At 42.9% G+C, this 17,057-nt stretch overlaps 1 protein-coding gene across 1 annotated transcript in view; it reads right to left on the reverse strand.

Annotated features, from left to right (window-relative positions):
• Positions 1–17,057, reverse strand: part of CACHD1 (cache domain containing 1) — a gene marked incomplete at its 3' end in the record, with an annotated part of 93,064 nt that overhangs the window by 44,480 nt on the left and 31,527 nt on the right. The window contains exon 3 of the mRNA XM_010023414.1: positions 10,696–10,844. Within this exon, the coding sequence (XP_010021716.1) occupies positions 10,696–10,844 (149 nt within the window). The remainder of the gene's footprint in view (positions 1–10,695; positions 10,845–17,057) is intronic.

Consider the following 17,057-nt stretch of genomic DNA (forward strand, 5'->3'; position numbering starts at 1 on the left):
GATATAACCATAGTCTAGGTTGAATAGATGTTATTTTTGCTGAAAGCAGAGGTTTAAGTTCTACTATAAAGTGAAGAATACAGCACAGCCTTCACACAAGGTTAGAAATTTGCCCTTCAAGTACAGAAGGAATTTCATAGAATCCTAGAATGGTTTAGAAGGGAGCTTAAAGCTCCTCCAGCTCCAACCCCTGCCATGGGCAGGGACACCTTCCACTAGAGCAGGTTGCTCCAAGCCCCTGTGTCCAACCTGGCCTTGAACACTGCCAGGGATGGGGCAGCCACAGCTGCTCTGGGCACCCTGTGCGTTATCCTCACTCTTCATGGCAAGGAAAAGAGAGAAAATGGATGGACAGATAGATACAAAGGTCTCCTGTCCTCTTGATCTGACCCCACCGCCACCAGGTTGTAAGATGAGGAAGGGATGCTATGTCAGACACCAAAACCAGCCAAACATTGATGGTGCGGGCTCATCCAGCCTGCCAGAAGCTGCTTGCTGAAATCACTGGCAACCTGCTCTCCGAGAATTCCCCAAAGTCCTCTCCATTGAGGAAAAGACTTGACATTTCACTGGCACGTAGTTCTCGGATCAAGGCTATGGCTTTTCCTATCCCCATTAAAACGCAACCACTTCAAAAAATTACAGCTCCTACCAAACAAGCAAAAATGTTGTTGACTTTTTGTTGGCTAAAGAATCTCCGGACTAAGACTGATTGATAAAGGCTGGGTTTCACAAAAAACATGTTTATCTTTAGGCAAAACCAGATGGAGAAGTGCTGGAGTCTGCAAATTAAACATCTCCATGTTAAAGAAAGATTTCCAAGCAATACTAAAGAACAAACTCTTAGGGAAAAATAATGACTTTTCAGGATGTTAGCTACCATCCCAGTACTCCCATCCAAATCTGTTAGTGATGGCAACAGCATACCTTGTTAGCAGCTAACATTATTCATGTCTCAGAACACACGCAGTAAATGCTGGGTTTTAATTCAAAAGCATCTGGATTTTTCCTCTGCCTTGATTTTATTTTGTGCCAAAAGCTGTTGCTTACGCTCAGTGACACGTGCATCCTGACATGCAGTTCCCACACCACCAAGACTACTTGCGTTACCTGACGTGGCAGACAAGTTGTATGTGTCTTGATTTAAAATGATGAGTGCATTGCTGTACCACTTCTTCCTACACACAAAGCTGCCAAACTGAGTTTCAGCTCTCTCAACCATGACAGATGTTAACCTGTGGTTTCAAGCAGATGAACGCCCGGTCCAACTCTGCCATGCCTTCTAGGAAGGCAAAAATAAAGCTGTCATCCTCAACTGCCCCACCATGGGTGCTCCTGCAGCCCCAAACTGATTGCCACAGGCCAAGGGGGTCTGTGTTTCAGCTATAAACACCCTATTTACATTGCAGGTTTTACTGGAGCATATCGAAGCATTTTAATGCAAAAATCAACAAAGTCCTCCAGTTTTTCTCACCAAGCAAGTATTACGTTACCCAGCAGGAAAACGAAGACATAGATGCCTAAATAATCTGCAGCAGAGCTGAAGAAGGAAAGCAAAAATTTACAGCAGCCCACCCCAGCCCTCCTTTCTCTTGCTACAGCACACAAGTAGCAAAAAGAGACTACGGTGAAAGGGCAAATGATCTAAATAAAATATGCAGAAGAAGAATTCTTTTAAGCCCCATAAATTAAAGAACACCCCTCAGACAGACCTGTCAGCCCAGAGCAAGGGCTGCTCCAGACTGAGCTACGTGGGATGTCTACATCGAATCTCTTTTTGGGTGCGGGTTGTCTTAAAACTGACTTTTACACCTTGCAGTGTGGTGTATTTTTAATGTGTGACTGGTTCCATAATACAAAGACCTTGAGACTAGACCAGTTCCCATTGCAAGTGTACATCCTCAGAAAACCAAGACCACAAAGTGGGCAAAGGCAGCACACTGACATCGTGATATTTGCATCACACTGGAAAATCTACAATGTGCTTCTTTTGGGTGTCTTTAAGTTGTTTCAATAAAGAATGTGCTATTTACCTATTTGGCAGTCTTCACCATTAAAACTAAAGCCTCAACGCTGCCATGGGGCATTACCAGCCAATGTTCACGTTCCTGGCTCTGTCTACTGGTTCTACCTTCCCTACAACCTATTTATACCTTGCATGCTTTCCACACAAGTTTCAACCCATACAAACCTTCCCATCTGTTTGGAAGAAGTTAAAAACCACAAAACTTTAAAGATTTAGCAGACAACCATTGATCACCACCCTTCCTCTGCACAAAAGAGACTTAATTTTTACCCATGTCTCTCACTTTTCCCAGCAGCAAGACTATGAGGCGGATAACAGCGATGGCTGACTGAGATCTCCACTGGGATTAGGCCCAAAGTGTTCTACATGGTAACTCCACAACCAACACTTAGGAAGTCCTCCAGAATCCTTATCACAAAAACACACCCAAAACCTGCATTTTGATATTAATTAGGTTTGGTGCTTACTTAAACGGGGAGGGGGAAAAGACATTCACTGAAATTCAGTGTCAAGACAGGCCCCCTCACTCCATCGCCCCTTCCCTGCCTCTCTCTACAAAGCCCCTCCTTCTGGATTCACTTTAATGAAGAACCGATCGAAACTGCATCCCGAGGGAGCAAACAGAGCTGCAACTCCCACTTTGATCTCTTCCCCACGGAGAAACGCGCTCCCTGCCTAGCTTGCAAGATGTTCATTTGATTGACGTTTGCTCTGATGTGCAAACTGCTTTGAACTTCAGACATTAAATTCCCATCAGGCTGCACTCATTTTTATTCTCCTTCAACGGGATTTACAAGCAGGAGATCAGCAAGCGTAGAAGATAAAATACATTTGCAGAAGCTTTGAATCTGACATCAAAACAGGGCTCAAGTGAGCTCCAATTGGATTTTGTTCAGCCTGAATTTACAGTGTAAATCAACCTCTTTTGCACAGTTTCAGTTTAGGGGGAAAAAAATGAAGGAGTTGGATATAAAAATGACACTTGAGCAGCTACTGAGGGGTTCTCATTGTTTTAAGGTTCATTCCTTTCACGCCCTTTCCATCTATACAAATTTAAAGGTGATTTTAGTATGCAAATGAAATTACATAAGTTCATCGGAAATTCGGTATTTCCTCTGAAATTCAAGATTTTCACTCCTGTTTTACATAAACACTGAAACATTCCCCCTGCATCTAAACAGAATGCTGGAAAACAAGAATGCTTTTGTGAATAAATTCAGCAATCAAAAAGCTGCTGGTGATTCAGTTCACCCGTTTCTTCTGGCACGGCACAGAAGTTGCTCCAATTATCTCAACTATGGCTTGAAACAGTCAAAGTATACTTACTCTTGGAAGTAAGGAAAGTGTATTATTGAAAGGAGGGCTGCAACCCAGTAACACAAACTATTCCAAATCCCACTATTTCACTAGGAATTTGGACACATTTACGATGTAAAAGCAACAGACCAAGAGAGCGATTTCCTAAATACCTGCTACAGTTTATGGACAGAAGAAGGTCATGCCAAGACCAGCACTTAGACACACTCCCCACATTTTCTAGCAACCCACATGCATTGCTGTAGCCTGATACTCTGCAAGAACAGCAAATACATCTTAAATTTCACCTAGTGCAGCCCACCCACTTCTCCTTTGGAAGTGCAGCTCTTCAGATATTGCAGCAACTGAAAGGACCGAATGGGATTCCCGTTATCTCTCACTTAACTACTCCAGAGAGGAAAGATAAACACAGAAAGAGCAGTGATAAAATTGAACTGCATTAGCAAATATTTAACCATCTGTTTAAAAAAGGAAAAAAACCAGAGCACTTCTGAAGGCGATATTACAGTCAGGGAGTAAATGATTTTCAAATATAGGTTTGTAAACTCACTTATTCAAACAGCTCTATTAATGTCTGTAACACAACACTGCCAAGAAGTATGTTTTACCAACAAATATTTCTCCATTCCATTTCTTTTCACAAATTTAGATAACTGCATTCCCTAAGCTCTTATCAGCACTGTTAAATAAAGAACATGAATAGATTTCAGTCTGGAGAAGGCTCCTTAAGGGGAGACCTCAGAGCAGCTCCAGGGCCTAAAGGGGCTCCAGGAGACCTGGAGAGGGGCTTTGGACAAGGGATGTAGGGACAGGACAAGGGGAATGGCTTGAACCTGCCAGAGGGGAGATTGAGATGAGCTCTGAGGTAGAAGCTCTTCCCTGTGAGGGTGCTGAGGCGCTGGCACAGGGTGCCCAGAGAAGCTGTGGCTGCCCCATGCCTGGCAGTGTTCAAGGCCAGGTTGGACACAGGGGCTTGGAGCAACCTGCTCTAGTGGAAGGTGTCCCTGCCCGTGGCAGGGGTTGGACTGGATGAGCTTTAAGCTCCCTTCCAACTCTAGGATTCTATGATTTCCAGCATTCTGGAAATGTTACTATTTCCCTCTCAAACATACGTGTCAGCAGCAGAAGCAACAGCACTGATGAATGGCAATACACTTCTGAACGTGTGTTGTTTCGGAGACCCATGACAACTTCTCATAAAAACCAGCAGTGAAGTTCATTTCTGTCCTCCAGGGTCGAGGCAAAAAGAAGGGGATGTTTCCACCAGCACACGTGTGTATTCACACCCCATCTGCAGGTGCAGCATTATCAGGGGACCAGAGGTGGCCACACCGTGCCACCCGTCGCAGCAGCAAGGCACATAGGGCAGCTCCCAGTTCTGCCCTTCTCTCCCTGCTCAGGTCCCAGTAGCAGGCAACTCAAGGAAACCATTTCCTACCTTCTTTTAGAGACACCCAAGGATGTGAAATGCTGCAGCACATCAGAGCGTGATGGGGTTTAAAACTGGACAGAAGAGGAAGAGAATCAAGACTGGGTTAGGGAAGATTTTTTTTGTCTCCATTTAAAAGCATCATCTCTGGGGTTTTTTGCTGGAAGAGCTGCACAGGCAGCTGTGTATTTCCTCACAAATGCATCTGAGTAAGAGGTTATAAACTCTTTTTTGAGCAGAGTTTGTTTTTTGTGATTTTCTTTCATCTGCAAATACTCAATATAAAACATCTATTTGATCTACATGTTGCCATCTAGTTCAACATCATCTTTATCTAGAAAGCTATCTCAGCTGTCATTTACAAGTCAGACCACACAGGCCTGCAAAGTTACAAGCCCACTGAAGCTAATGCTTCCAAATCTGTCCCAAAACTCATGTCTTTAGTCCCTATTTAGACACTTCTCATAACTAACAGGTATTCTGTAACGTCCTGCAGGAAGCTGCAGATGCTCAGTACTTCTGATAACTAAACACTGTTGGTGCTTTCCTTACCCTCTTTCTGACATTCTTCCATAGCCCCATCTCCACCTCACACACATAAGGTCATTTTAGCTACAAGACTTCCTGAAGACCTAATGAGGGCTTTCCTGGGAATGAAGCATCTCAGGGATTACAAACAAGAGACACTGTCTTGTGCGCAGAGGTACTCCTGAGAAGGAAGATACATTAATTAAAACATTGTCTTGTAAATAACCACACAATTAACTCCTGATAGTGAACGTCTGGAGATAGCATGAGAATCTGTTTCTCATGGCTTCTTCATCAGCCTTTATTAGTGAGGAAACACAAAGCCTTATTTTTCCAGCAGGGATTTCTTTAAGGATTAGAATCACTTGACATCCATTTTCCTTATCTCCCATCAGTTTACCCGTCCATTTTGCTAAGAGCCTGGAGCACTTTATCCATATTAACTGTGTCTCATTGGAGCAATCCATCTTCCCAACTGCTATGGGCACTTCCTCAATGCAGCACATGGCCCTGGGAAAAGGAGCAAGTCTCCAGGCTCTGTCCCATGGACACAAATACAGCCTGGATGGCAGGGCAGATACCAGATCCTCATACCATCCACTTCTGAGCTTGCCTGAAAGCTATCCTCTCTGGTGACTCTTCTCTACTGTTGTTGCCCCATTGCCATCATGGTTTTTCTATTCCCAACCCTTGGTTAGGCAGAACTGAAAATGCAAACAGCTGCATATGAAGAAAGGAACAGCAGAAAAACAAGGAAAAACACATAGTCCCTGCTCCATTGCTCCAATTTAGCAGTCCACCTCTACTTAGCAGTAATTGCATATATACTTATGCATATGATTGGTTTTCATTTACACGAGCACATATTTAAATGCTTTGGTAAACCAGATGAGCAAAAGCATATGATGAAACGTTTGTTGAATTAAGGCCTATGGAAAAGTCCCTTGCCAAAACCACTCAACAGCCACCAACTGCACTGCTTCGTCAGGTTGTGTTTGCAAACTCTGATTTAGTTATTTCCACCACTTTCCAAAACAATGTCGTTCCATTGCACAAACCTACCTTGGTGGGGAGAACAAATATGTAATTGTTAGTACTTGTTAGGCTAGTACATGTTGGGTACAACAAAAGAACTGAAAGGAGAACCAGGCTGTTAATTTTAATTCAGAGCTACTCACTATGGACTGGAACCACAGTCATAGAATCACGGAATTGTTTGGCTTGAAGAGACCTTAAAGCTCCTCCAGCTCCAACCCCTGCCACGGGCAGGGACACCTTCCACTAGAGCAGGTTGCTCCAAGCCCCTGTGTCCAACCTGGCCTTGAACACTGCCAGGGATGGGGCAGCCACAGCTTCTCTGGGCACCCTGTGCCAGCGCCTCAGCACCCTCACAGGGAAGAGCTTCTTCCAGTCACATGGAAACTTACTCATTTGGGCTCTTCACCACATAATGGCAATACAATAAACACTGCTTTCCCTGTCATAACTTACTACTCAACTAAACAAGCAATTTAAGTGCCAGGTTTATTTTATATCCCAGTTTGTGCTTTGTTAGTTCTATTTTGTATCATTTATTTATAGTTGCCAGGTGTGGTTTCTCTCAAGCAACATGGCAAATATCTTCAAAGCAAATGCTCAGATTTGCAAGATAAATACAAGCAAACACAAGGCCACATATTGGTAATTTTGTTAACAGTAACAGCAAATATAATCTAAATCTAAAGATATCAAACCATTAAAAAACCCTTAATAAACCTTTCTCTACATAGAAGTTCATCATCTCCTTCCCAAGTAATTTTTCCAAAACAAATCCAAACTTGCTGCGTTCCAACACAGTGTAAAAGGCTGGTGGAAGAATCACCTCAGAGCATGAAGTGCCCTCAGATTTTCAAACATCACCCTGCATTTAGAACCTGATAACTATGTGATAAACAGCCTTAAATATTGTGGGACAGGCCTTTAGATCTACCTTAAAATATACCCTGAAGTTAAGATGCTGCTGATACTGTTCTTGCACCAAGTGTTTACCCAAGTGAAGAGGCCACATGATGAAACACCTCCCAATACCAAGAAAGAATACACAGAATGAAGTAGCTGTAACACAAATATTTCACAACCTTCCTCAAAGGAAAACCATAGGCCTAAGGATACACACATTTTTAAGGTACCATCTAAACCAAACCACCTTCTGAATATGGCAAATAGCAAAGACAGATCTGTGTCTTTTTAATGTGACCTCTTTTATAGAGGCAGCTAATAAATGCTCTAAAGCAAACTATTACAATTATTGTTGCTCTAACACCAGCACTCTTCTGCCCAATACTAACACACATCTTTTAAGCATCAAGAATAAGCTGCCACCAGCAACAGCACATCTAACTCAACTTCTCACAAGTGCAGGTCTGCTCAAAGCCAGAACAAGTGGGTCCAGAAATTACAGGTGGAAGAGTTCAAGTAAATCAGTGGCCTTCAAAATATCATCAAAATATCCAGGTGGGAATATTTGTGTTTGTGTTTTCGAAATGATTCCTCAATCCATGTTCAAACACTGACATGTGTATTCCAGTCTCCAAAATCTGACTGCTGGCCATTTCCCCCTCCTTTTAACCAGGCCTCGAGGTGCCCAAGGGGGATCCTGAGGAGCATGTAATCTTTTAATTTCAGTGGAAAGCTCCTGCTTAAGAGGAAGGTTATCTCATTTTGAGATTTCTACTAAAAACCAATCCCTCTTCTAGAGACACAGGGAGACAAGGATAGGTTTTGACGTAGCTCAAAGAGGGGAACTGGCTTTTCAGGAACAGCCACTTTCTGCTCGTGTGAACTGTTTTACTTTCCACTTTAGCAGGCTTGTGTCAAACATAAGACCTAATAACAACCCCTTAGGTATCAGCATCAGCTTTTTCCCCTGATGTTTTAATCAAAATGCAGCTTCTCCCAAAAGGGAGATGCCACAGAGAAGGAAAATTAAAGGAAGAACAGCAGAAGGGGGAGGAACAACTGAAATGATGGCAGAAGCATTTAGACAAATCAGGCATTTAACAAAGCACGGTGCAAACATCCTGGAAGTTAAGTTTCTAAAGGAAAACATGTTTTTACATTCTTTGTGTGACTTGCAGACAATTTCCTGAAGACTGCAGTACGTATATTCCCAATGGTCTGATAATTCACTGTTCTCAATCATAGGTACTCAAACAGGTCTTGCCAAAGAGCTATCTGAAAGATCCTGAAGACTGACTTTTCTGGTAAGCAGATTTAGTATTATCAATCCAAGTAACTCAATAACAAGAATCATATTGTAAAGCCTGAATGAAGAGCTCTGCAAATAGAAAATTCATCTCTTCACTTTGCCAGCTGTGACCTCCAGTTTGTTTCTTAAATCACTTCCTGTGAAGGACCCTTATGCAAGTCCACCCTGAGGAAAGAAATTTCTAGAGGACTTCAAAACTGAGTAAATTTGGAGGACAAAGTGAAAGGAAACTCATGAAAAGCTTCCAGAGCAAACCTCTCTTTTTATTTTTTAATGAAAAACTGCAATACTGACAAGGGGGTGATATATCTCCTCATTCTTCCTTCTCTTCAGTCCTTGCTTGAAAGCCCATGCAGGAAGCTCGCTGTTCCTGCATGCAGAGATCAGAGCGCAGGAAGGTTTTCATCCTCAACTAATTCTTGACCTTTCTACCAACACTGCCAAATATCTGGCCATTGAGCACCAGATGTGCCAGCATTTTATGTAGGCAACCTGTGAGTTGGAACTGCACCAAGATCACCACATCTACACACAAGCCAACAGAAAGGTATCCGTTTCTTTGGAGTCACCTGAGGCTTAACCCTATCGAGATACCTTACCTCTGTGTCACAGAGTCACAGAATGGTTTGGGTTGGAAGGACCTTAAGATCATCTAGTTCCAACCTTCTGCCATGAGCAGGGACTCCTCACACTAGACTATGTTGCCCGAGCCTCTGTTCAACCTGGCCTTGAGCATTGCCAGGGATGTAGCATTTACCACTTTGGGCAACCTGTTCCAGTGTAGAGCATTGCCAGGGATAGAGCATTTACCACTTTGGGCAACCTGTTCCAGTGCCTCAGCACCCTCACAGTCAACACACACACAAAACAAGCAAACGGCCTTTCTCTCGAGGAATAGATTCATACCACATAGAATCACAGAATGGTTTGGGTTGGAAAGGACCTTAAGATCACCCAGTTCCAACCATCCTGCCATGGGCAGGGACACCTCACACTAAACCATGCCACAAAGACTCCATCCAACCTGGCCTTGCACACTGCTAGGGATGGAGCATTCACAACTTCCTTGGGCAACCCATTTCAGTGCCTCACCACCCTCACAGGAAAGAACCTCTTCCTTATATCTAACCTAAACTTCCCCTGCTTAAGTTTGAATCCATGTATTTGAATGCAGTGAATATTTTAAACTCTTGTAGAAAAAAAGATTAATGCCATACTCCAGGACTGATGAAAGCCCACTGTCATTAAGAGAAGAGCTGTCTCATAGTCAGATTGCAGAAAGTGCTTTTAATATTTATTACCCAATTTACCTTCCTCTCCCCAAAATGTTGCTAAGTCAGACAGATATACACAATGAAAATACTCTTGGTCTTTTCTAGCACATATGGAAGTAAATGTTTAAAATGTCGAGCATTTAAAAGAACTTACTACAATTTTATTGGACAAATCAGACCTTCATTACACCTTCCTACAGTTAGGAAGCCCAAAGAAGTTTACGCAGTTATCTAGCATAATACAATGTGATTAAAGACAACCAACTGCCTCGATTTAGACTATTGAAAACTCCTGTATTTAAAACAAAACAAACTTTAAATGAACAAATTCAGTTTCCAAGCAACCTACTCAATTTGGGTAAACCTCTGTGCATCAAACAGCAGCAGGTCAACCAGATTAAACTGCAATGCAGTATTTTCAGCACGTGATGTACTGACCAACTCGTGATTTTTGTTACTGCACTTCAAAGGCAGGGAGAAAAAAGAAGTCTCATGACCAGCTTCAGAAGAGTGATTCAGTTATTCAGGGTAAGCAGTGTCTCAGTGCAAAGGCAGTATCTTGGACATGGACAGACTCATTTTGTATTGAAGACTGTTCCATGCTATTAAGGGTTGAACAAACTTTTATCCTTTTTGTTTCATTCTACAATCCACCACAGCAGAGACCCAGTTCTTATTTAGTGCTCCTTGTTGTACATGTACATAGTAAAAATGGAAAAGAATATGAGGACAAGAAAAGGAGCACTTTGGAGTTCTGTCTTCCCCCCTTTTCAGAGTTATCAAGACTCACAGAAAATACAGGCTATTCTGCAAAGAAATCACCTTTTTCCTTCACATATCACATGACAGCATAAGTAATTCCAGTAATACTTACTCCATCATAGATGGGGGAATAGTACAGCAGTCCTGGATTGCGGTCAAGGGCGACGTGAGATGAGCAGTGTATGATGCTTCCACCACTTGCTTGTTCCGATTCACAACATCCAAGTAACGGTTAAATTTCTCACGGATTTTTTTTGCCAACTGAAAAAAAGGAAAAGAAGATGGATTAAAATCGAGCCAGTTTCTCTGCATCAGCCCGTTCCTTATTAAGAACTTAAATGAGAGTAGAAACTGCATATGTTAAATGCAACAGTTGCCTGCTTTGCTCACTGAGCTTCTGTTTTGGTGGCTTAAGCTCTACCAAGTAAAGTAATTAATAATACTGGCCACAGAAAGCAGTCTATACAAACAGATAGACTACATTTACCAGCTAGCAATGGGTACTTGAATTTAGAATCCTGCATATATAAAAAGTGAGATTTCCATTACAAGAGACTTCTCTTTAATTAAGAATTAACTAAGAATTAATTAATTCTACCTAAACACTGGCTTAGCACTGAATCACTCTGATATGATGCTCTTGTAAGGCCTGACAGGGCATAGAATCATAGAATCATAGATTAGTTAGGGTTGGAAAGGACCTTAAGATCATCTAGTTCCATCCCCCCTGCCATGAGCAGGGACACCACACACTAAACTATGTCACCCAAGGCTCTGTTCAATCTGGCCTTGAACACCTCCAGGCTTGGAGCATTCACAACTTTCTTGGGCAACCCATTCCAGTGCCTCACCACCCTCACTGTGAAGAACTTCTTCCTTAGATCTAACCTAAAGTTCCCCTGTTTAAGTTTAAAGTCAAAGTTAGAAATTAATGAAACAAACCAGGCGCATACAAAATTTGTCCTGGCACATTCAATACCCTTTTCACACCAACATACCTGTTACGCTTAATCAGCCAGATGCCTCCTAAATGAAAGAGGATGATCTCTGAACAATATGCCGTGGTGTTGAATAAGCAGAAACACGCATTTTGCATTTCTGCAGACCTTCTTCAGGGCTGAAGTCAGCTCATTAATTCACAGCACTCATCTCTCCTGCTCCCTGGACACCCCAAACTCTATGGGGATGACTTAACAGTGCCACTACATTTGCACGCTGAGAAACGCAGTCAGTTGTTCCACATCCCCTGGACTGACAAATGTCTTTCCTAACCATTATTAACAGGACATTTCATCATGCTTTACTTCGTTATGCGAATAACGAGGCCCACGCTGATAACAGCACTGCCTTTGCCTCCATTGTTCCCAGCAAATGCTGCAGCTCAACGACAGGTCTCCTAGGAGCACAGGTTTTAATAGGAACTTGCTCAAATGACTTGCAGAATTATACCTAATTAGTTTTGCAGAATGATTTATTGCCAAGGCACCAGAGGACTACTAATGGTTTCCCCCGTGTTAGGCATCCAACACAATTAAATTACTCCCAGTTGTTAAATAATAAGCTGCTGGGTTGTTCCTTTTCTATTTTCTGGTAAACTTTCTCTTTGTCTGACTGCACTGCTCAAATGTGTCCTTGAGAAGTGGATTCTTCTGCAGGGTCTCAAGCCAGATTTACTCAATCAAAGCATTTAAGCTGCATGGTTACCAAATTCCCCTTTCAGTTAGGGCAAATGAAATACCTGTGCTTAAACACTGTGTAAACCAGATACGTGAGTGAATATACCTCCTTCTGGGTTTTCCTACCTGAAATCACAATAAAGAGGAGAAAGCTCTTTGTGTGATTTCAGAAAATTTGCTGAAAAAAGGGACCACACAACCATCAGTAGCTGTAACAAAACTAACATCGAGCATCAGAGCCAAAGGACACACAGTTGGAATCACATTTTTCTCTGGTAAATGAATACTGTACAGTAAGCTGTGGCTGCCCCATCCCTGGCAGCATTCAAGGCCAGCTTGGACACAGGGGCTTGGAGCAACCTGCTCTAGTGGAAGGTGTCCCTGGCCATGGCAGGGGTTGGAACTGGAGGAGCTTTAAGGTTCCTCCAGCCCAAACCAGTTTGGGATTCGATAATGACAATATTTTGGTGTTAAAAGAGTTTCCACCTACCACGTTCACCAATAAAAGCATCCCACAGCCTTCGAATTTTATCCTATTGTGCAGAGCCAGAAGATCTGACAAAACTGGTAAGAAGCAAATGTTTAATACCTAAACTGTATCTCCCATTGAAAAACCTCTGAACAGCTCAAAGTCGCTACATTACTCTTATTAAATGGGATCCAACACTTCAATTGGGGCAGAGAGTCAAGTGCATGTCAGCAACAAGGGACCTGAAGCCTCCCTGAGCCACACAGACATCTACTCCCTGCCCATGGACATAAGCCTGGTTCAAAGAACCTAATCTGAAGAACCCCCAAAATACTGCCCCTTGATAGCAACAGAACCCTCCCAACAATCAAAACAACTCTAAAAACAGCTAACTCAAAAAGCTGGATGGTAAGATGATTCAAAAGCCATTTTTCATTGAAAATTGATTACAATGACTAAACCATGTTAAGAACCAAAGGGTAACGCACCGTCCAGCTTGAACTTAATAAAAACAAATGGTTCTAATTCACCAAATTGAGAAGTATAATCCAGAAGAAGCCTAAATAAAGCCCCTAACCTAATTTTTCTTCCATAGTTGGGCTTCACTGGAGCACTACAATCCATGACAGCGAGCAGGCATTCCACTCTCAATGATTAAAACAACAGCCAGAAAACACTACATGCTTCTGAGCTCCTCATCTATGCCTGCATGCCCATGCATGCATGCACACTCACACCATTAGCTCAGAAACACTGTTCAGTTTGCAAAGTGATGCACTTAGCTGTCAGACTAAAAGCTGCAGGCTTAAATCAGCTCATCTTTCTAAACTAAAACCTAAAGCCTTTAGCCAAAAGATCCCTATTGGTTCCCAACATCTACCCTGCTTTTTTTCTCCTGCCCAGAGTTGACCAGCCATTGCACATGGATGGGTACAAGACCTGCACCATGCTGGTTACAAAACCTTGGAGGTACAGAAAGAAAGAGATAACAAATAATGAAAGAACAGAGCATTGACTATGAAACTATCCCAACATCATTGTTTAAAACATTTTTAAGGCAAAATGGAAAGTTGTATCCCAAATTAGGCACATAAAAGGTAGCCAGCATCCCACACTCAGGTATACCCTTGGGTAGGTACCAAGTGTGACAGACATCTCCTGCTCCCACAGAAATTCACCCATTTTAATGGAGATTAAAATAAATCTGGATAACTTGAGATTGACATAAAACCTTGTTATCCTCAGGTCACTTCCCAAAGTGCTCTTCACCTCAAGCAGGGGAGCCTTGCTCAGCATTCCTCTTGTCCTTCATCAGCTTTCTCCTTAAATTTTAAGGACCCAAATAACAAGAAATGAGTGTTTGGAGCAAACAATGCAAAGCTCCATTTTTAATGTATTTTGTGGCAGCTGGATTGCAGCCAGAGCATTTCAGTCTGCAGACAGGTTGGACGGCAACACCTGTTTCTATTACAGCAGCACCCATGGGTAATGCACTTCAGTTGTCACCATCTCCACTGACAACCTTTCATCACAACATCAGTGACTTGCTCTAATTTTCCCAGAGCTTTTCCTCATTTGCATAGTTCCCTTGAGCTTTTTCTTCTTATAAAGCTTCGTTCCCCTCAAAGCTCCACAGCTCTGAAGTTGTCCCTTGCCGGGGCGCACCGGGGGAAAGCAGAGCTCCAAGGTTAGGTTTTCTTTCTGGCTGCAGCTTGAAAGCCAAGGTATTTTTAATGCTTTCAAGACTGTGTATAAATTATGTATCAGTGAGGTCGACAGGCATGGATGTCATAACGGACTCACAGACAGGGATTTAACACTGCCAGGCTCCTTGAAGAGTATGGCTCACACATTGAAGAGTTCAGTTAGTAGAATCCCGGACTGGTTTGGGTTGGAAGGGACCTTCAAGCTCCTCCAGCTCCACCCCCTGCCACGGGCAGGGACCCCTTCCACTAGAGCAGGTTGCTCCAAGCCCCTGTGTCCAACCTGGCCTTGAACACTGCCAGGCATGGGGCAGCCACAGCTTCTCTGGGCACCCTGTGCCAGCGCCTCAGCACCCTCACAGGGAAGAGCTTCTGCCTCAGAGCTCATCTCAGTCTCCCCTCTGGCAGGTTCAAGCCATTCCCCTTGTCCTGTCCCTACATCCCTTGTCCAAAGCCCCTCTCCAGGTTTCCTGGAGCCCCTTCAGGCACTGGAGTTGCTCTAAGGTCTCCCCTTCAGGAGCCTTCTCTTCTCCAGCTGCCCCAGCCCAGCTCTCTCAGCCTGTCAAGAAGAAATTATGAATTTCTATCTGCAGAGATGTTGTGGCTGCTGTGCTCCAACTCCTCTGCCAGAGTTCAATATATCAAAACTACTCTGCTCAGTACGCTCCTCCTCAAGTGTATACCACTATCCCCTCTCCTCCTCGGAGCCCAGCTTCACGTTCTCTGTACTGCAGACACCAGATGTCTGGCAGGATGCTGAACACACGCTGACTTCCTTGAAAACAGCTAATCTAGATTTCCCCCTAATAAAACTAACCACCTTCCCCTTTATTTACATCACTAGTTCACACCACTGCATTTTCATATTGTGAGCTCTCTGATATTGAAATAACTTCCAGGAAAGGAATCTAAGTTCTTTTTGGCAATCACCTTCCAATCTTTAATAACCTATTCAGTGCAAGAAAAGGTTTTATTTGCTACATACAATAGTAATTCTATGCCTAGAGACCTAAAAGTGTAAGCACACTCTTTGTGTGGCATGAAGGGAGCCAAACCTATTAAATAGGCCTGAAGGCCAACAGCTGTAGTTTTTCCACTTTCTCAACAAACTGCAAGTCCTTATTTACACAGTTTGGGATATATAAAAAGCACCCCTCCAACAATCCAGTGGTCTGCTAGAGCAAAATCCCAGCTGACAAAGAGTGGGAATTAATCACCTTTGGGTATCACTTGCTAAGAAAATGTTAATGAATGACAAATCCAGGAATGAGCGACAGGGGATTTAATTTGCTTACATGGGTTTGCATTCGCTCACGACGATGCCGTTCGATGCACTACTCTTACTCATAAAACTCTGGTTATATTGCTTGTGATTCATTAGGCCTAAAAGGGCTGGTTATTAATGAAACAGAAGTACTCAATTATTCTTCTATCCCCTTCACTGTTGAGCTTTTAACCAGAGTAATTATGCTTCGCTGGGGCCTCGTTTTTCTCCTCTGACAGCTCCGAATTCATCACACTACCTACAGTGTTTAGACAGTTATTTAGATGTACTCAGGGTGAATAGGTGCATCTGGGAAACAAGCAGAGTCTTTTCCTAAGTGGAGAATCAATAGTTGAGACTTCAAAGAAGTTTTAATCCAGTTTCTTGTTTCCCCAAAACACTTTTGCCTTTCCAAAGGCCATCTGATACGTATAATGTAGCCCACATGGCTCTTTCACGGTGCACAGACCACCCAGAAACACTGGAGGGAAACGCTACCCTGGTGCGACGTCAAAGCCAACAAACCCTGGTTTTAAGGTGTTGGGATGGTTTCAGATTTAAACTTTTAAAGCTGGGTGACAATGACCCTTTCGTGGTCCCTTTGCAAGCAAGCACCCACCTGTGAATGCTTACAGGGAAAACAGAAGTGCCCCAAAGGAGGATGGTGGGCTCCAGCACCCATATCCTGTCTGCACCACTGAACCACCACCACTTGTGCAGATCCAACCTTGGGTACCACATAAACCAACCACCTGGTATCACCAATTGCATGATACCTTTCCAAGCAGGAAATTTCCTCCACGGGATCATAATTTGGGATCCAGTATTAGGGTTTTTTTATTTTATTTACAATATTTCACTGATAACATGAAAAAAAACACCCCATCCCAGTATCTGCCCAAATGAGTAGCAGAACACACATCAGAATTGCATAAATGAGTAACAAAATGAACTACAGAAATACACAGCCATAGTATCTGGACCTCTAGGGGGAAAAAGGGACCATTTATATGAAGAGAACAGGATCTTGTTAGACACAGTTCCATATAAGCTCTTCTTCATTATGTGTTCCCCAATTAGAGGTTGTCAAAACAGAAAAATAATATGGGGATGCTCTTGGAAGAGAGGAGATTTAAAAAGCAATTGAAAGGTTCTAAGCAACATTAATGGCACATCTGCTGTCCCCATATGACATTCACAGTGGTGAAATAGAAAGAGAAAAAAAATAAAGCAGAAGGCAAACAAACCCAGCAGAGGATAAGTCTTATAATCACAGACTGGTTTGGGTTGGAAGGGACCTTAAAGCTCCTCCAGTCCCAACCCCTGCCACAGGCACGGGACCCCTCCACACGAGCAAGGTCA

The sequence above is a fragment of the Nestor notabilis genome, unplaced genomic scaffold (genome assembly GCF_000696875.1).
Source record: "Nestor notabilis isolate BGI_N333 unplaced genomic scaffold, ASM69687v1 scaffold3790, whole genome shotgun sequence".
Taxonomy (NCBI): Eukaryota; Metazoa; Chordata; class Aves; order Psittaciformes; family Psittacidae; genus Nestor; species Nestor notabilis.